At 44.6% G+C, this 21,198-nt stretch overlaps 2 protein-coding genes across 2 annotated transcripts in view; one reads left to right on the top strand and one right to left on the bottom strand.

Annotated features, from left to right (window-relative positions):
• Positions 1-21,198, bottom strand: part of LOC106573164 (thyroglobulin-like) — an 85,566-nt gene that overhangs the window by 2,777 nt on the left and 61,591 nt on the right. The window contains exons 43-47 of the mRNA XM_082959374.1: positions 19,197-19,393; positions 9,688-9,855; positions 8,630-8,797; positions 8,116-8,303; positions 1,007-1,114 (exon numbers count right to left, since the gene is read on the bottom strand). Of these exons, the coding sequence (XP_082815500.1) occupies positions 1,007-1,114; positions 8,116-8,303; positions 8,630-8,797; positions 9,688-9,855; positions 19,197-19,393 (829 nt within the window). The remainder of the gene's footprint in view (positions 1-1,006; positions 1,115-8,115; positions 8,304-8,629; positions 8,798-9,687; positions 9,856-19,196; positions 19,394-21,198) is intronic.
• Positions 10,605-19,553, top strand: LOC106606136 (src-like-adapter). The gene is made up of 7 exons (XM_082959376.1): positions 10,605-11,348; positions 13,039-13,177; positions 13,539-13,625; positions 14,449-14,546; positions 14,984-15,115; positions 17,043-17,172; positions 18,181-19,553. The coding sequence occupies exons 1-7, from the start codon at positions 11,267-11,269 to the stop codon at positions 18,434-18,436; spliced, it is 924 nt and encodes a 307-aa protein (XP_082815502.1). The 5' UTR covers positions 10,605-11,266; the 3' UTR covers positions 18,437-19,553.

Genomic DNA, 21,198 nt, shown 5'->3' with positions numbered 1-21,198 from the left:
AAATCACACACAAATAAACACTACATTATCATGCCACTTCCCTAGCAACACAGCAAAACAAATAAATAATACATTATCATGCCACTTCCCTAGCAACACAGCAAAACAAATAAATAATACATCATCATGCCACTTCCCTAGCAACACAGCAAAACAAATAAATAATACATCATCATGCCACTTCCCTAGCAACACAGCAAAACAAATAAATAATACATTATCATGCCACTTCCCTAGCAACACAGCAAAACAAAATAAATAATACATCATCATGCCACTTCCCTAGCAACACAGCAAAACAAAATAAATAATACATCATCATGCCACTTCCCTAGTAACACAGCAAAACAAAATAAATAATACATCATCATGCCACTTCCCTAGCAACACAGCAAAACAAATAAATAATACATCATCATGCCACTTACCTAGCAACACGGCAAAACAAATAAATAATACATCATGCCACTTCCCTAGCAACACGGCAAAACAAATAAATACATCATCATGCCACTTCCCTAGCAACACAGCAAAACAAAATAAATAATACATCATCATGCCACTTCCCTAGCAACACGGCAAAACAAATAAATAATACATCATGCCACTTCCCTAGCAACACAGCAAAACAAAACAAATAATACATCATCATGCCACTTCCCTAGCAACACAGCAAAACAAAATAAATAATACATCATCATGCCACTTCCCTAGCAACACAGCAAAACAAATAAATAATACATTATCATGCCACTTCCCTAGCAACACAGCAAAACAAAACAAATAATACATTCTCATGCCACTTCCCTAGCAACACAGCGAAACAAAACAAAGAAATAATAGATTATCATGCCACTTCCCTAGCAACACAAATGTAATAGTATTGCTGGACACAACAAGGTAGTCTGAGTTAACGCAAGTACTACTTGACTAGTAGTCAACGGTCTGGAGCCCTGACCTGACCTGGCTTCCTGGCTGCCTAGTCCTCCTCACACCCAGTGATTACCTGGTCTGGGCGGTGTCCTCAGGCAGGTGGTACATGAACACATTGGATCTGGTGTTAGCTGCCCAGAAGTTGGCCATCTTTATGGTGGGGCACACAATGAAGAGATCTCTGCACAGAGACACAGAGAGACAGATACAGAGAGACAGAGACAAAGAGAGAGAGAGAGATTGTTGAGAAATTAAACACACTTCACATCATTGTTTCCCTTTTCTTTGGGGACAAAGAGTGAGAGAAAGGATAAAGCAAGGTGTACCTATTCTATACATGACAGGACAGCAGTTCACTGACAATCACTCACACAGTGTTGTCTAACAAACCAAACATTTACATGTGTGACTGAGGGCCGTGAGTGTGTATGTTTGTGTCTTGAGAAGATATGGTCTGTCTGGCTGCCACAGTGCCAGGCTAGTTAACTAAGACAAGGTTTCACTTTAGAAGATATGGTCTGTCTGGCTGCCACAGTGCCAGGCTAGTTAACTAAGACTAGGTTTCACTTTAGAAGAGATGGTCTGTCTGGCTGCCACAGTGCCAGGCTAGTTAACTAAGACTTGGTTCCAAATGGCACCCTATTCCCTATATAGTGCACTACTTTTGACCAGTGCCTATAGGTGTAGTTCACTATGCAGGGATTAGGGTGCCATTTGGGACATCCCCAGTGTGTTACAGCAGGGCAGGTATTTACTGAGTGAGGACCACTCCTGCTGCAGCCAAAATACACTGATGGATCTGGATAAACAAGCAGTGGACATATCTGCCTTTTAATTCCAGGCATTTTGAACTCTGGAGAATGTCTAGTAGAACTCCTAGCACAGTGATAGTTTCAGGTCAGGAGTCTTCTACTAAAATACATGTAGACATGGTCTTATTGGGAACGTGAGATATGCTGTTGTTTGTCTTCAAGGCATCGGTCGGTTGTTATCCTGAGCTAACCTCAGGTCCATGGGTGTGTTGTGTGGGTCAGCCTCAGCCCTGTTCCCTGCTATATTTGACACTAGTTATTATGTGGGTGAAGTCCAGTGCAGTAGACGCTGAAGAGCAGAGGCAGCAGCAACCATTCATATCACTACCGAAGCCTGGATCAAGGGCATTAGAAAGATATCTCTGTCAATACTGGAGAAATATGTAGAACATCTCTGTCAATACTGCAGATATACCGTATTCAGAACATCTGTCAATACTGCAGATATACTGTATGCAGAACATCTCTGTCAATACTGCAGATATACTGTATTCAGAACATCTGTCAATACTGCAGATATACTGTATGCAGAACATCTCTGTCAATACTGGAGAAATATGTAGAACATCTCTGTCAATACTGCAGATATACTGTATGTAGAACATCTCTGTCAATACTGCAGATATACTGTATTCAGAACATCTGTCAATACTGCAGATATACTGTATGCAGAACATCTCTGTCAATACTGCAGATATACTGTATTCAGAACATCTCTGTCAATACTGCAGGTATACTGTATTCAGAACATCTCTGTCAATACTGTATGCAGAACATCTCTGTCAATACTGCAGAACTACAGAGACATACAGTATGTACAGAATCCATTGCATATAAGATGACAGAAAAAAATGATTGATCTTGAGTGAATCTGGGACCGTATTCATGAGCTGATCTACACTGAACAGAAATATAAAGGCAACATGTAAAGTGTTGGTTCCATGTTTCATGAGCTGAAATTCAAAATCCTAGCAAATTTTCCAAACGCACAAAAAGCGTATTTCTCTCAGATGTTGCGCATAAATTGTTCACATCCCTGTTAGTGAGCATTTCTCCGTTGCCAAGATAATCCATCCACCTGTGACAGGTGTGGCATATCAAGAAGCTGATTAAACAGCATGATCATTGCACAGGTGCACCGTGGACGATTAAAGGCCACTTTAAAATGATCAGTTTTGTCACACAACACAATGTCGCAGATGTCTCAAGTTGTCAGGGTGAGTACAATTGGCATGCAGACTGCAGGAATGTCGACCAGAGCTGTTGCCAGAGAACTGAATGTTCATGTCTCTACCATAAGCCGCCTCCAACGTAGTTTTAGAGAATTTGGCAGTACGTCCAACCGGACTCACAACTGCAGACCACGTGTAACCACACCAGCCCAGTACCTCCACATCCAGCTTCTTCATCTGCAGGATCATGTGAGAGGGGGTGCTGAGGAGTATTTTTGTCTGTAATGAAGTCCTTTTGTGGGGAAAAACTCATTCCGATTGGCTTGGCCTGGCTGCCAAGTGGGTGGGCCTATGCCCTCCAAGGCCCACCCATAGCTGCACCCCTGCCCAGTCATGTGAAATCCATAGATTAAGGCATAATGAATTTATTTCAATTGACTGATTTCCTTATATGAACTGTAACTCAGTAAAATCTTTGAAATTGTTGCATGTTGCATTTATATTTTTGTTCAGTATAGAATCAGATTCTATCTATCCATTAATTTTATAATCCAAAAGGCAAAACTGGTCCTAGATCAGGATTCCTTCTCTAAGACGCTTTATGAATATGGGCCCTGACATATACTGTTTTCTTATGGCACAATTCTGGTGAAAAGCTTGGTCTGCGCCACATGTCAGGGCCAAGTTAAATGGCAGAGCCACGGCACTAGTAGTTCTATTTCTGAATTGTTACATTCCTTTCTTTTCTAAACACACTGCTTCTAACACCATCAGTAAAACAGTTCACACAGTCCTTCTAAATCCTCAGGTTATTTCAGTCTTCACTCGGCTGGCTGTTTCCTTCCTCAAGACCACAAGTGAAACACACTCTGTTCCAGCTCTTCATAGTTGCGTCCCAAATGGCACCCTATTCCCTTTATAGTGCACTACTTTTGAACAGGAGCCACAGGGCTCCCACAGGGCTCTGGTCTAAAGTAGTCCACTATATAGGGAATAGGGTGTCATTTGTCAATCACAGTAAAGCAACATATGACAGTGTAAAGAGGTCAATAGTCTAGCTATGAGTTTCCACTCACTCTGCACTGCATAGAATTCACTGTACAGAATTCACTGCACAGAGCTCACTGCGCAGAACTCACTGCGCAGAACTCACTGCGCAGAACTCACTGCGCAGAACTCACTGCGCAGAACTCACTGCACAGAACTCACTGCACAGAACTCAATGTATGGCCTTCAGAAAGTATTCATACCCCTTGACGTATTCCACATGTTGTTGTGTTAGATGCGCAGAACTCACTGCGCAGAACTCACTGCACAGAACTCAATGCACAGAACTCACTGCACAGAACTCAATGTATGGCCTTCAGAAAGTATTCATACCCCTTGACGTATTCCACATGTTGTTGTGTTAGAGCCTGAATTAAAAATGGATTAAATAAAACATGCTCTCACCCATCTGCACACAATATCCAATAATGACAAAGTGAAACATGTTTTTCGAATTTGTTACCAACTTATCAACCAAAAAAATATGTATTCATACCCCTTTCTTGTGACATTCCAAATTAAGCTCAAGGTGCATTCAATATCCTTTGATCATCTTTGAGATGTCACTACAACTTGATTGGAGTCCACCTGTGGCCAATTCAATTGTTTGAACATGATTTAGAAAGAAACACACCTGACTATATAAGGTCCCACAGTTGACAGTGGATGTCAGAGCAGAAACTATACCATGAAGTCCAAGGAACTGTCCGTAGATCTCTGATCTCAATTGTGATGAGGCATATATCTGGGGAAGGGTATAAAACAATTTCAAGAGTGTTGAAAGTTTCCAAGAGCACAGTGGTCTTCATCATCGGGAAGTTGAAAAAATATGGAACAACCCAGACTCTGTCTAGAGCTGCCTGTCTGACCTAACTGAGCAACCAGGCAAGAAGGACCTTGGTCAGGGAGGAGACCAAGAACCCAATGACCACTCTGACAAAACTGCAGAGTTCCTTGGCTGAGATGGGAGAACCTACCAGAAGGACAACAGTCTCTACAGCGCTTCACCAATCTGGGCTTTATGGAAGAGTGGTCAGACGGAAGCCACTCCTGAGAAAATGGCACATGACAGCACGCCTGGAGTTTGCAAAAAGGCCCATGAAAGACTGAGCATAAGGCAAAATATTCTGTGGTCTGACAAAAATGTAACTCTTTGGCCTGAATGCAAAGCACTATGTTTGGACAAAACCAGGCATAGCTCATCACCCTTCTAACACCATCCCAACTGTGAAGCATGGTGGTGGCAGCATCATGCTATGGGGAGGCTTTTCAGCGGCAGGGACTGGGAGACTGGTAAGGATAGAGGAAAATATAGGAAAAAAATATAGGAAGATCCTATATGAGAACCTGTTTCAGAGTGCAAACGACCTTAGACTGGGGGTGAAGATTTACATTCCAATAGGACAATGACTGCAAGGCAAGCATAGAGCCAAAGCAATGCAGGAATGGCTTCAGAACAAGAATGTGAAAGTATTTGAGTGGCCCCGCCAAAGCCCAAACTTGAATCCCATTGAAAATCTGTGGAAAGACTTGAAGATTGCTGATCACCGCCGCTCAACCATCTAATTTAACAGATTTGAGAAAATCAGCAAGGAAGAATGAGAGAAAATCTCAAAATCCAGACGTGCAAAGCTGATACAGACATACACAAGACGACTTAAAGCTTTAATCTCCGCCAAAGGTGTATCAGGTGTGAATACTTATGTAAATGAGATATTTCTGTCTTTCATTTTCAATACATTTGTCATTATAGGGTATTGTGTGTAGATGGGTGAGGAAAAATATGCATTTAATCCATTTTGAATTCAGGCTGTATTACAACATGTGGAATAAGTCAAGGGATATGAATACTTTCTGAAGGCACTGTAACTCACTGTATAAAACTCACTGTATAAAACTCACTGTATAAAACTCACTGTACAAAACTCACTGTACAAAACTCACTGTACAACACTCACTGTACAACACTCACTGTACAACACTCACTGTATAACACTCACTGTATAGAACTCACTGAACAGAATTCACTGTATACAACTCACTGTACAGAACTCACTGTACAGAACTCACTGTACAGAACTCACTGTACAGAACTCACTGTACAAAACTCACTGTACAAAACTCACTGTACAGAACTCACTGTACAGAACTCACTGTACAACACTCACTGTACAACACTCACTGTACAAAACTCACTGTACAAAACTCACTGTACAAAACTCACTGTACAAAACTCACTGTACAGAACTCACTGTATAGAACTCATTGAACAGAACTCACTGTGCCCCCCCCCCCCCCCCCCCTCTGCTGCTACTCTCTGTTTATCATATATGCATAGTCACTTTAACTATACATTCATGTACATACTACCTCAATTGGCCCGACCAACCAGTGCTCCCGCACATTGGCTAACCAGGCTATCTGCATTGTGTCCCACCACCCACCACCCGCCAACCCCTCTTTTTATGCTACTGCTACTCTCTGTTCATCATATATGCATAGTCACTTTAACCATATCTACATGTACATACTACCTCAATAAGCCTGACTAACCGGTGTCTGTCTATAGCCTTGCTACTGTTATTTTCAAATGCATTTTTACTGTTGTTCTATTTCTTTACTTACCTACACACACACACACACAAACACACACACACACACACACACACACACACACACACACACACACACACACACACACACACACACACACACACACACACACACACACACACACACACACACACACACACACACACACACACACACACACACCTTTTTTTTCTCGCACTATTAGTTAGAGCCTGTAAGTAAGCATTTCACTGTAAGGTCTACACCTGTTGTATTCGGCACACGTGACAAATAAACTTTGATTTGATTTGATTAGAAGTCATTGAACAGAACTCATTGTATAAAATTCAGTGCTCTTAAACTTGAAGAGACAAATTCCTGTAAAAGGCCAAATAAATGAAGTGAACTGAACTAATAACTGAATACACAGAACTGAACAGAGAATGGTATCTTGTGACATGATTATTATGGTGCTTGCTTCTCCATACAGGAACTGTATAATCAAATGGCTACCCCCCCACTCATTAAAACGCTGCTACTCTCTGCTGTCATCTATGCATATTCACTTTAATAACTCTACCTACATGTACATATTACCTCAACTAACCGGTGCCCCTGCACATTGACTCTGTACCGGTACCCCCTGCATATAGCCTCCACATTGACTCTGTACTGGTACCCCCTGTATATAGCCTCCACATTGACTCTGTACTGGTACCCCCTGTATATAGCCTCCACATTGACTCTGTACTGGTACCCCCTGTATATAGCCTCCACATTGACTCTGTACCGGTACCCCCTGTATATAGCCTCCACATTGACTCTGTACCGGTACCCCCTGCATATAGCCTCCACATTGACTCTGTACCGGTATCCCCTGTATATAGCCTCCACATTGACTCTGTACCGGTACCCCCTGTATATAGCCTCCACATTGACTCTGTACTGGTACCCCCTGTATATAGCCTCCACATTGACTCTGTACCGGTACCCCCTGTATATAGCCTCCACATTGACTCTGTACTGGTACCCCCTGTATATAGCCTCCACATTGACTCTGTACCGTAACACCCTGTATATAGCCTCCACATTGACTCTGTACTGGTACCCCCTGTATATAGCCTCCACATTGACTCTGTACCGTAACACCCTGTATATAGCCTCCACATTGACTCTGTACTGGTACCCCCTGTATATAGCCTCCACATTGACTCTGTACCGGTACCCCCTGTATATAGCCTCCACATTGACTCTGTACCGGTACCACCTGTATATAGCCTCCACATTGACTCTGTACCGGTACCCCCTGTATATAGACTCACTATTGTTATTTTACTGCTGCTCCTTAATTACTTGTTACTTTTATTTCTTATTCTTATCCGTTATTTTTCTTATACTGCATTGTTGGTTAGGGGCTCATAAGTAAGCATTTCACTGTGAGGTTTACGCCTGTTGTATTAGGCGCATATGACTAATACAATTTGATTTGATATTTATACACTGAATTCAATGAATAAGAGGAAGGTATTCCGGAACTACATGAATACTGTATACAGTAGTGTGCTTAGCACATTTCTCACCTGGTTGCACTGTTAAGAGCCTGAGAGAAGAGATTGTAGCCGGCTGGAGAGGGAGAGTGCTGCATGGAGTAGAACCAGGTAGCTGCAGCCTTCACAAAAGCATTGGCATCGTCTCCACCCAGAGAGTTGGACAGGGCTTCGTAGAACGCTGTTTTACTGGCAGCTCGCCCCTGGAGCTCCTCAAAGTTCTGTCGTCAGACATTAGGGGGGAAAGTACAAGTTGGTGATATGAAACGTGGCTGAGCATAGTAATACTACTCAATACTAATATGATGTGAATGAGGACAAACCGCTAACATACTAGTCACTAGCTGAGTTGAACTAGGAGTCTACGCATTAGAATATGTCCTACACTCTATGAAAAACAAAGACTCATATTCCCCAATTCCATCCTGAAGCATGGGGAAAGCTTAATAAGCAGGTACACCTAAATAGATGGACGATACTAGAGGTGAATGTTCTCACCATAGAAACACAAAGAACGTCTTTGAATTATAGGATCTCCGGTTCTCACCTTGATCCTCTTGGCCCTGCTGATGAGTCCATCCTCTGCGGAGGAGCCCAGCAGGAGGTCAGCTCTGTGGAAGCCTGCATTCATCAGGGCCATGGAGGGTTTCCCCTGGACAGAGACCCCATCCACCACTGGACCCCAAGCCTGCAGGGGCCCACTGACTGACAGCAACTGAAACAGATAACATAAAATAAGAGAGGGGGAAAAAAACGATGTTTTCGTCCCAAATAGCACTCTACTGCCTTTATAGCCCCCTACTTCTGACCAGAGCCCTATGGGCCTTGGTCAAAAGTAGTGCACTAAACAGGGAATAGGGTGCCATTTGGGATACAGAGAGCCTATGCTACATCTGGGACTATAAGGCTTCCTTCCTTAGTCTGTGACTATAAGGCCAACAGTACCTCAGTCTGGGTCTATAAGGCCAACAGTACCTCAGTCTGGGTCTATAAGGCCAACAGTACCTCAGTCTGGGTCTATAAGGCCAACAGTACCTCAGTCTGGGTCTATAAGGCCAACAGTACCTCAGTCTGGGTCTATAAGGCCAACAGTACCTCAGTCTGGGTCTATAAGGCCAACAGTACCTCAGTCTGGGTCTATAAGGCCAACAGTACCTCAGTCTGGGTCTATAAGGCCAACAGTACCTCAGTCTGGGTCTATAAGGCCAACAGTACCTCAGTCTGGGTCTATAAGGCCAACAGTACCTTAGTCTGGTTCTATAAGGCCAACAGTACCTCAGTCTGGGTCTATAAGGCCAACAGTACCTCAGTCTGGGTATATAAGGCCAACAGTACCTCAGTGTGGGTATATAAGGCCAACAGTACCTCAGTGTGGGTCTATAAGGCCAACAGTACCTCAGTCTGGGTCTATAAGGCCAACAGTACCTCAGTCTGGGTCTATAAGGCCAACAGTACCTCAGTCTGGGTCTATAAGGCCAACAGTACCTCAGTCTGGGTCTATAAGGCCAACAGTACCTTAGTCTGGGTCTATAAGGCCAACAGTACCTTAGTCTGGGTCTATAAGGCCAACAGTACCTTAGTCTGTGTCTATAAGGCCAACAATACCTTAGTCTGGGCAGTGTTGAGGTCCTGTGCTGGAGCTGCTCTCAGGCAGGAGCCCAGCTGTTCTGGGTCAGAGGAGGGGGGACAGCCCAGCTCCCGGGCCAGAGCCTCAGCCTGCCCCTGGGCTTTGGATACACTCAGCACTGAGGCAGGGGAGAACACAGAGCCACCCTGGAGAGAGAGAGAGAGAGAGAGGGGAGGGACAGAGTCAGAGAACCACTCAGCAACGAGGCAGGGGAGAACACAGAGCAACCCTGGAGAGAGAGAGAGAGAGAGAGAGAGAGAGAGAGAGAGGAGGGACAGAGTCAGAGAACCACTCAGCACCGAGGCAGGGGAGAACACAGAGCCACCCTGGGGGGAGGGAGAGAGAGAGAGAAAGAGAGAGAGAAAACCATTAATACTCTCTCTCTACTAGTCAACACAAATAAGCATAGATTGATAGTAAGTATAAGCAGAAACAAATGATTATTATTTATAGCTAAGCATTATTAGTTCCAAAATTGAATGACTTCTAATGTTAGAAATTCTACATACCAATTGGTTGCACACATCTTTCAAGTGTTTATTTGAATGCTGTCTGGTCATCTATTAGCTACAGCACTGTGGTGATTAGTCTGTCATCTATTAGCTACTGCACTGTGGTGATTAGTCTTATCTATTAGCTACTGTACTGTGGTGATTAGTCTGTCATCTATTAGTTACTGCACTGTGGTGATTAGTCTGTCATCTATTAGCTACTGCACTGTGGTGATTAGTCTCATCTATTAGCTACTGCACTGTGGTGATTAGTCTGTCATCTATTAGCTACAGCACTGTAGTGATTAGTCTGTCATCTATTAGTTACAGCACTGTGGTGATTAGTCTGTTATCTATTAGCTACAGCACCTTGGTGATTAGTCTGTTATCTATTAGCTACTGCACTGTGGTGATTAGTCTGTCATCTATTAGCTACTGCACTATGGTGATTAGTCTCATCTATTAGCTACTGCACTGTGGTGATTAGTCTGTCTGTCATCTATTAGCTACAGCACTGTGGTGAATAGTCTGTCATCTATTGGCTACTGCACTGTGGTGATTAGTCTGTCATCTATTAGCTACAGCACTGTGGTGAATAGTCTGTCATCTATTGGCTACAGCACTGTAGTGATTAATCTATTTTAGGAGTGGAAAAATGTGGTGAAAAACAAGTCACACTCAACTTCCCCATTAGTGAGGAAATGACAAGATGAGATCAACAAAAACAGATTGGCAGGATGACTAGAATAGACTGATGAGCTGCTGCTTATCACAGTTATACAGTACTGTAGCATCATGCTAAGCTAATTCAGGCTATATTACATTATAATTCCGGCTATATTACACCAAATATTGGTTATATTAGGTATAACGACTGAGGCTGCTACAGGCTGGTATGGTAAGGCTATCTGAAGAAAGGAGGATGATATCCACATCCTAAACTGGAGAATAACCGTACTGGGCTAAATAGTGAGATAAAGGAATGAGAGGCAGCCACACATAGCACTGCCACTTCCCAGCACTTTATTCCTGCATCCAAATGATCAACAAGGCTCTCTGACCAGACATGGGGAACGTCAGGACCAGCCCAGTCTCTATGCCAGAGAATGGAGATGACACCAACACCAGCTCTGACCCCTTTCTGAGAAGTAAGTCTCTCTGGTTAAGGAAGTCTGTATTTTGGTAATGATTGTTTTATTAATGAAAGGATCCTGTTAAAAGGGACAATCTTGGATTCAAATTTGTTTTGTATTCTTCAAGAATCAATGGCTATAAAATGATTAATTTAAACGCTTGGTATCGCAGATTGTCTCTGACGGGCAATGGTTAATTTGATGTCATTTTTAAGTAAGGGTGGAGTGACTTGGTTTCATAAGCTGTACTGGCCCTGTACTGCTCTGTGCATGTGAAAACATTTGCATAATTTCACCCAAAATGAATAAGGTTCCTCTCATGCAAACTGCAGCCAAACAACTGCAAGCTTATAAATGTAGAATAAGGTCAAATGATCACTACGCAATATTAGCAACATTTTGTTTACCCATTCAATTGTTGGGAGTATATATACAGTGTAATGTATGACTTTCTGTTGTAGACGGGTGACTATTCCGTTAGTCAGCACCTCCACCAACATGGGTGTGTGACCTCTTGCTTTTAACTGGACCATTATGCAATATAAAACATATTTCTTCATTAAATTAAATACCGAACAGCATCCTACTTCCCTACCCCCTGACCTTCAACAACATGTACTCATATCTTAAAAACAAATTAAAACATTTTTTTTTTAAAGGATGTTTTTTATATTTTTGTAACAGCATCAGTGGGTGAGCATTCAGCATGTTGAAATGACCGTGCAAGAGCTGTTGACTGAATGGAAAAATAATATAATCTTCATCTGATAAGGATGACCTGAAAACACTTCTGCTTCCGCTGTGATTGGCAGATACTGTACAGATGTACTCTTAATTTGATCACTCTGTTGTCGCAGAGAATTTTCCTTTGCAGAAGGAAATGCAAATTGTTGTCTATTCAAGGTTTAAAAAGGCTTCTAACATTTGTAATTTCCACTTTAAAATGTCAGAATTCATTGTTCCTAACTAAAAATGTATCAACCCCTATAAAAATGTCCATGAATTATAATCCACATAATAATTTACATTTCCTGCCGCTGCAGGATTATTTTCCTGCTGTGAGAAACTGGTCAAATTGAGATAGTACACCAGTACATGGCGATTGGAAAGGTGTTTTCGCCTGGTCACAGGCAGCTGATGTATTGTGCACTGAAGTCCACAAGCGAAGGGAAAAGGTGAGAGGAGGAGAGAGCGTAGATGCAATGAGTTATACAATGTTCAAAGGAAGCATGCTGTTTGTATGTGGCTGCTATGAAAGAGAACTGTTTGCATGTGATCAGGGGAGTATTCATTCCGCCGATTCTGTTGAAAACATTTCTTAAACGGAAGCAAACGGAAAGAAACGGGGATAAATGCACCTGAATTTGTCCAATAGAAACTTTTGTTTGCAACTGATTACACCCTAGATCAGCTAGATGCAGGAAAGAGTGTGCAAGGGGGTAATGAATGTGTCACTGTCTGTCACCTTGATTACTCACATTTTTCTCGACGTGTGCACCTACCATTGTAAACTTTAATTCATAGGCTAGGTTGTAGCAACCTCATGATGGGTATAGGGGAAATGAGAGTATCATGTAGTTGCCTAAACCTATTGATGTTACATTGAGCTGGGTGAATGGAATATGAATGACCGTCATCTAATATGCTGTAAAATAAATAAAACCTTGCACATAACATTGTTTATTTTATTTTCTCTTCTCTCCAGACAACGATACCCTGAGAGTCCTGTCTGACTACCCCTCAGCAGACGTCAGTGAAACCCTGGTAGTCTTGTCTGACTACCCCTCAGCAGACGTCAGCGTGCCTCTCTTCAGGATAGGAGAGAGACTGAGACTCCTGGCAGAGTGAGTAACTGAATCTAAGAACTGTGTCCCAAATGGCACCCTAGTCCCTAGATAGTGCCCTACTTTTGACAGAGCCTTATGAGTCCAGAGCCCTATGAGTCCTGGTCAAACGTAGGGCACTATCTAGGGACTAGGGGGCAATTTGGGACGCAGACCTAGTCTTCCACATTCAGTCCCTCAACACAACACCACCACCTCTAAGAGCTGATCTGTTTGACTAGACTGACAGAGACAGGGCTCAAATCTGACCAATTCTACTTTTGACCAGAGCCCTATTGGTCTATAACAGTGCACTACATAAGGAATAGGGTGCTATTTGGGACTCACTCTCCTTCTTCCCTTGTTTCTTCTCTTCTGTCAGGGAGGGTTACTGGTGGAGGGTTTGTTCTGTCCAAACAGGATATGAGAACTACATCCCCAACAACCATGTGGCCAAGGTCTATCACGGGTAGGTGAACTCACTGTAACACTACCCTACCTGACACTGTCCTAGTCCACTGTCAAGGTCTATCACAGGTAGGTGAACTCACTGTAACACTACCCTACCTGACACTGTCCTAGTCCACTGTCAAGGTCTATCACAGGTAGGTGAACTCACTGTAACACTAAGCTACCTGACACTGTCCTAGTCCACTGTCAAGGTCTATCACAGGTAGGTGAACTCACTGTAACACTACCCTACCTGACACTGTCCTAGTCCACTGTCAAGGTCTATCACAGGTAGGTGAACTCACTGTAACACTAAGCTACCTGACACTGTCCTAGTCCACTGTCAAGGTCTATCACAGGTAGGTGAACTCACTGTAACACTACCCTACCTGACACTGTCCTAGTCCACTGTCAAGGTCTATCACAGGTAGGTGAACTCACTGTAACACTAAGCTACCTGACACTGTAAAAAATAAAAAATAATTAAAGATATACTAACCTGACACTTTCCTAGTCCAGTGCCGGATTATACATTTAGATTTACATAATTTAGCAGACGCTCTTATCCAGAGCGACTTACAAATTGGTGCATTCACCTTATGATATCCATAAGGTGGGGGGGGGGGGGGGGGGGGGGGGCAGAGCAGTGAACAGTTTTGACTGTTTTAATGCTTGTTTTAATGCTTGGTATTCTGAAAAGGTGACAGCATCTAGCATACCATTAAAACAGCTGGTGGTAATGTTTTCATCTTTATTCATAGCTGGTTGTTTTATGTGGGTTCTAAGGCCATGAAAGTGCATGCTTTATGAATATGGTTGAATTGTATTCTGTATTCATTTAGCTGGTTGTTTGAAGGGGTGGCCCGACCCAAAGCAGAGGAACTGCTTCGTCTGCCCGGAAACAGAGCTGGCTCCTTCATGATAAGAGAAAGTCAAAAAGGTGAGTGGCCTAGAGACAGACGTCTGTATCGTAACTTAAACGGAATTTAGGTGCTCCTGTGGTGCTCCTGTGGTGCCCCTTGTGGTGCTCCGTTTGTAGAGCATGGTGCTCGCAACGCGATGGTTGTGGGTATGCAAGCAACAACTACTGTAAGTCACTTAGGATAAAGGTGTCCGCTAAATGTCCTAAATAAATGGTACATATAAAAGTAGGAGTCCTAAACTTCGACTACAGGACTGCCGATAGATTCTCTCACATCAACTATTAAAATTATCAACCAAAATCAAGCAACTTTAAAAACAGATGTAATAATGTCCTATTTTTCTTTGCCTGTGTGGTGTTGTAGGAGTGTATACCCTGTCTGTACGGCACAGGGTTATGGTACACTATCGTATTATCATAATGTCCTGTTTTTCTTTGCCTGTGTGGTGTTGTAGGAGTGTATACCCTGTCTGTACGGCACAGGGTTATGGTACACTATCGTATTATCCGCCTTCCCAACAACTGGTACTATATCTCTCCTGGTCTAACCTTCCAGTGTCTAGAGGACCTCGTCAACCACTACTCTGGTAAATAACAACCCACTATGACACGTAAACCTTGTACCTCACTTCTGATTAAAGCAGTCATCCCTCTTCATAATCTGTGGAAGGTTCATGATTTGCAGGCATTATGTCTGACAATAGCCGTATCTGAAAATCCAACTTTTTCCCCGTTTATTTCCGGGACGCCAACATATCTGATGAATATTATAATCTGACATTAAAGTCAACCACATGTAGAATCTATGTGAACCTGTTTATAGGAACGATGAGCTGATAGTACAGTATTATTACAAGGGCTGGAACTATTCATTATTTTTGAACTTGTGACATCACCGGTAGTTAATACTTTCTAACGTGGAATTATTGACTCTTTCAAGCTGCACCAACTCCAATGCACTGTAATGCTGCTATACTATATTCACTAAGTGGAGTCATATGAGCTGTATACTGTGGTTGAAGTACATTTCTGAAGTTGGCTATTTTGAGGATGTGGAAGACATTCTAGTGCTCTCTGTGTGTCATTAATGTGTCCTTGTACATTTACATTTTAGTCACTGTGTATGGTTTCTGGTAGCTAACTGGTTATAACCACAGGATAGCTGCGTATGGTTTCTGGTAGCTAACTGGTTATAACCACAGGATAGCTGCGTATGGTTTCTGGTAGCTAACTGGTTATAACCACAGGATAGCTGCGTACGGTTTCTGGTAGCTAACTGGTTATAACCACAGGATAGCTGCGTACGGTTTCTGGTAGCTAACTGGTTATAACCACAGGATAGCTGCGTATGGTTTCTGGTAGCTAACTGGTTATAACCACAGGATAGCTGTGTATGGTTTCTGGTAGCTAACTGGTTATAATCACAGGATAGCTGCGTATGGTTTCTGGTAGCTAACTGGTTATAACCACAGGATAGCTGCGTATGGTTTCTGGTAGCTAACTGGTTATAACCACAGGATAGCTGTGTATGGTTTCTGGTAGCTAACTGGTTATAACCACAGGATAGCTGTGTATGGTTTCTGGTAGCTAACTGGTTATAACCACAGGATAGCTGCGTATGGTTTCTGGTAGTTAACTGGTTATAACCACAGGATAGCTGTGTATGGTTTCTGGTAGCTAACTGGTTATAACCACAGGATAGCTGCATATGGTTTCTGGTAGCTAACTGGTTATAACCACAGGATAGCTGTGTATGGTTTCTGGTAGGTAACTGGTTATAACCACAGGATAGCTGTGTATGGTTTCTGGTAGCTAACTGGTTATAACCACAGGATAGCTGCGTATGGTTTCTGGTAGCTAACTGGTTATAACCACAGGATAGCTGTGTATGGTTTCTGGTAGCTAACTGGTTATAACCACAGGATAGCTGTGTATGGTTTCTGGTAGTTAACTGGTTATAACCACAGGATAGCTGTGTATGGTTTCTGGTAGCTAACTGGTTATAACCACAGGATAGCTGCGTATGGTTTCTGGTAGCTAACTGGTTATAACCACAGGATAGCTGTGTATGGTTTCTGGTAGCTAACTGGTTATAACCACAGGATAGCTGTGTATGGTTTCTGGTAGTTAACTGGTTATAACCACAGGATAGCTGTGTATGGTTTCTGGTAGCTAACTGGTTATAACCACAGGATAGCTGTGTATGGTTTCTGGTAGCTAACTGGTTATAACCACAGGATAGCTGTGTATGGTTTCTAGTAGCTAACAGGTTATAATCACAGGATAGCTGTGTATGGTTTCTGGTAGCTAACTGGTTATAACCACAGGATAGCTGTGTATGGTTTCTGGTAGCTAACTGGTTATAACCACAGGATAGCTGTGTATGGTTTCTGGTAGCTAACTGGTTATAACCACAGGATAGCTGTATGGTTTCTGGTAATGACAGTGGCCCCTCCTCTGGTAACGACAGTGGCCCCTCCTCTGGTAACGACAGTGGCCCCTCCTCTTTGACAGATTGTGCAGACGGCCTGTGCTGTATTCTCACCACCCCCTGTCAGACTGTAACCAACGGCAACCTCAACCTGGCCTCCCAGGCACCCCCTGTGGTGATGCACAACAACTTCGACTGGAAAGACGTCAACAGGTACCTCTTTCTCTAACGTTGACCTCTCTTTCCCTCTCTCCCGCCTTCAGTCCCTCCCTCTCCGCCTTCAGTCCCTCTCACTCCCGCCTTCAGTCCCTCACTCCCGTCTTCAGTCCCTCTCTCTCCCGCCTTCAGTCCCTCCTCTCCCGCCTTCAGTCCCTCTCTCTCCCGCCTTCAGCCCCTCTCTCCCGCCTTCAGTCCCTCTCTCCCGCCTTCAGCCCCTCTCTCCCGCCTTCAGCCCCTCTCTCCCGCCTTCAGCCCCTCTCTCCCGCCTTCAGCCCCTCTCTCCCGCCTTCAGCCCCTCTCTCCCGCCTTCAGCCCCTCTCTCCCGCCTTCAGCCCCTCTCTCCCGCCTTCAGCCCCCTCTCTCCCGCCTTCAGCCCCTCTCTCCCGCCTTCAGCCCCTCTCTCCCGCCTTCAGTCCCCCTCTCTCCCGCCTTCAGCCCCCCTCTCTCCCGCCTTCAGCCCCTCTCTCCCGCCTTCAGCCCCTCTCTCCCGGCTTCAGCCCCTCTCTCCCGCCTTCAGCCCCTCTCTCCCGCCTTCAGCCCCTCTCTCCCGCCTTCAGCCCCCCTCTCTCCCGCCTTCAGCCCCCCTCTCTCCCGCCTTCAGCCCCTCTCTCCCGCCTTCAGCCCCTCTCTCCCGCCTTCAGTCCCCCTCTCTCCCGCCTTCAGTCCCCCTCTCTCCCGCCTTCAGTCCCCCTCTCTCCCGCCTTCAGTCCCTCTCTCCCGCCTTCAGCCCCTCTCTCCCGCCTTCAGCCCCTCTCTCCCGCCTTCAGCCCCTCTCTCCCGCCTTCAGCCCCTCTCTCCCGCCTTCAGCCCCTCTCTCTCCAACCTTGTTTCTCCCCATCCATCTGTATCTGTCACTACCCCTCTCTGGGAGTTTCATCGAGTCTGACAATTACATATGTGTTTCAGCTTATTTTTGAGTTTAGCTTTCAATGTACTTTATCAGTGATAAATAACAGGCTAACTCCATATACTAACGCTGCATCATATCTATTCTAACCCCAGGTCGGAGCTGACAGACCAGCCTCATCGTTACCCCGGCAACAGAGACTCTATGATCAGCTTTGGCTTGCGGAACACAGTCTCCTCCTACATGTCTCTGGGGGACACGAGGAAGGAGAGGAAGAGCAGCAGCTGGAGGAGGCAGAAGAGGAGGAGCAGTGTGTGTGTACCTCCCAGTAACGGTCACGGACTCAGCACTACAGCACTGGAGGAGGAAGAGGAGGGGGAGTACGCACAAGCCATCCACCTGAACTCTTAAGACTGGATATGGGCTTAATGTATAGAGAGGACATATCGTGCTGTATAGAGAGAACATATCGTGCTGTATAGAGAGGACATATCGTATCGTGCTGTATAGAGAGGACATATCGTGCTCTATAGAGAGGACATATTGTGCTGTATAGAGAAGACATATCGTGCTGTATAGAGAGGACATAATCCAGTTGTATAGAGAAGACATATCGTGCTGTAAAGAGAGGACATAATCCTGCTGTATAGAGAAGACATAATCCTGCTGTATAGAGAGGATATAATCCTGCTGTATAGAGAGGACATAATCCTGCTGTATAGAGAGGACATAATCCTGCTGTATAGAGAGGATATAATCCTGCTGTATAGAGAGGACATAATCCTGCTGTATAGAGAGGATATAATCCTGCTGTATAGAGAGGACATAATCCTGCTGTATAGAGAGGCCATAGCATACTGGACTATGCCGTGAACGTGGAAGTAAAACTGTAATGACTGTCACACTGCATGATCAGTGACATTCATACCATTAATCACAAGGGTGTTACTGTTTGACAGCCTAAACTAGTTGTAAACAGCTGGAATGGTTAAGACCGTTACTGTAACAGCATTATTTACACACGAGGGCTTAGTAACACATCCACAATAGCCCTATTTCCCATATAGCGCACTACATTTGATAGGGCTCCGGTCAAAAGCAATACACTATATAGGGAATAGGGCGCCATTTGGGACTCTTAGTGAAGGTCAGGGGTCACAGGTCAGCTTACCATGAGCAGCATCCTGTTGAAGAGACCACGCGAGGAGGGAGAGGTCAGATGTAGGCTGGCCACGTCGGCTCCGCTCCGCTCTGCCCCCACCGTCACCAGCCTGGGCTCACCTCCGAACGCCTCAATGTTCTCCTGGACCCACTTCAGAGCAACTACCTGGTCCTGGAAGCCGGCGTTACCTGGCAGGGCTGTGGAGCCTAGAGGCATTCAGTTCACACTGCTGTTATTTCATGTACCGTGTCAGGAGTCAAATCCATTCAAGAGACATACTTATATAACGTAATATGTTCTTTGGTTGTGACTTGTGTCATCATCTACATCATTTCCAAAATATACAAATAACATGTTTTTATTCCATTTGGGTTCCAAAAGCCACTGCAGTACATGAATACTGTAATTACCCACTAAGAATGGACCAAGAAACTATTGGATAGATTTCAAATATCATTTTACAAGAGCCTGGTAAAAATGTGAATACATTCAGCAACAGCAAACAGAAAGCTTGCAGCATTCCAAAGTGTTTCTTTAGAAAAGCTCCCTCTAGAATACAATAGGTGGAGAGATATCTGGGACCGGTGGTTTAGTAGGTGTTGCTGTGTTGCAGGGCTTTATAGAAGAGCTGTCTGGGAGGGACCGGTGGTTTAGTAGGTGTTGCTGTGTTGCAGGGCTTTATAGAAGAGCTGTCTGGGAGGGACCGGTGGTTTAGTAGGTGTTGCTGTGTTGCAGGGCTTTATAGAAGAGCTGTCTGGGAGGGACCGGTGGTTTAGTAGGTGTTGCTGTGTTGCAGGGCTTTATAGAAGAGCTGTCTGGGAGGGACCGGTGGTTTAGTAGGTGTTGCTGTGTTGCAGGGCTTTATAGAAGAGCTGTCTGGGAGGGACCGGTGGTTTAGTAGGTGTTGCTGTGTTGCAGGGCTTTATAGAAGAGCTGTCTGGGAGGGACCGGTGGTTTAGTAGGTGTTGCTGTGTTGCAGGGCTTTATAGAAGAGCTGTCTGGGAGGGACCGGTGGTTTAGTAGGTGTTGCTGTGTTGCAGGGCTTTATAGAAGAGCTGTCTGGGAGGGACCGGTGGTTTAGTAGGTGTTGCTGTGTTGCAGGGCTTTATAGAAGAGCTGTCTGGGAGGGACCGGTGGTTTAGTAGGTGTTGCTGTGTTGCAGGGCTTTATAGAAGAGCTGTCTGGGAGGGACCGGTGGTTTAGTAGGTGTTGCTGTGTTGCAGGGCTTTATAGAAGAGCTGTCTGGGAGGGACCGGTGGTTTAGTAGGTGTTGCTGTGTTGCAGGGCTTTATAGAAGAGCTGTCTGGGAGGGACCGGTGGTTTAGTAGGTGTTGCTGTGTTGCAGGGCTTTATAGAAGAGCTGTCTGGGAGGGACCGGTGGTTTAGTAGGTGTTGCTGTGTTGCAGGGCTTTATAGAAGAGCTGTCTGGGAGGGACCGGTGGTTTAGTAGGTGTTGCTGTGTTGCAGGGCTTTATAGAAGAGCTGTCTGGGAGGGACCGGTGGTTTAGTAGGTGTTGCTGTGTTGCAGGGCTTTATAGAAGAGCTGTCTGGGAGGGACCGGTGGTTTAGTAGGTGTTGCTGTGTTGCAGGGCTTTATAGAAGAGCTGTCTGGGAGGGACCGGTGGTTTAGTAGGTGTTGCTGTGTTGCAGGGCTTTATAGAAGAGCTGTCTGGGAGGGACCGGTGGTTTAGTAGGTGTTGCTGTGTTGCAGGGCTTTATAGAAGAGCTGTCTGGGAGGGACCGGTGGTTTAGTAGGTGTTGCTGTGTTGCAGGGCTTTATAGAAGAGCTGTCTGGGAGGGACCGGTGGTTTAGTAGGTGTTGCTGTGTTGCAGGGCTTTATAGAAGAGCTGTCTGGGAGGGACCGGTGGTTTAGTAGGTGTTGCTGTGTTGCAGGGCTTTATAGAAGAGCTGTCTGGGAGGGACCGGTGGTTTAGTAGGTGTTGCTGTGTTGCAGGGCTTTATAGAAGAGCTGTCTGGGAGGGACCGGTGGTTTAGTAGGTGTTGCTGTGT

The sequence above is a fragment of the Salmo salar genome, chromosome 02 (assembly GCF_965601325.2).
Source record: "Salmo salar chromosome 02, fSalSal1, whole genome shotgun sequence".
NCBI lineage: Eukaryota > Metazoa > Chordata > Actinopteri > Salmoniformes > Salmonidae > Salmo > Salmo salar.
Note: the sequence above shows the minus strand (reverse complement) of the source record. Positions and strands in the feature narration are given on the sequence as shown.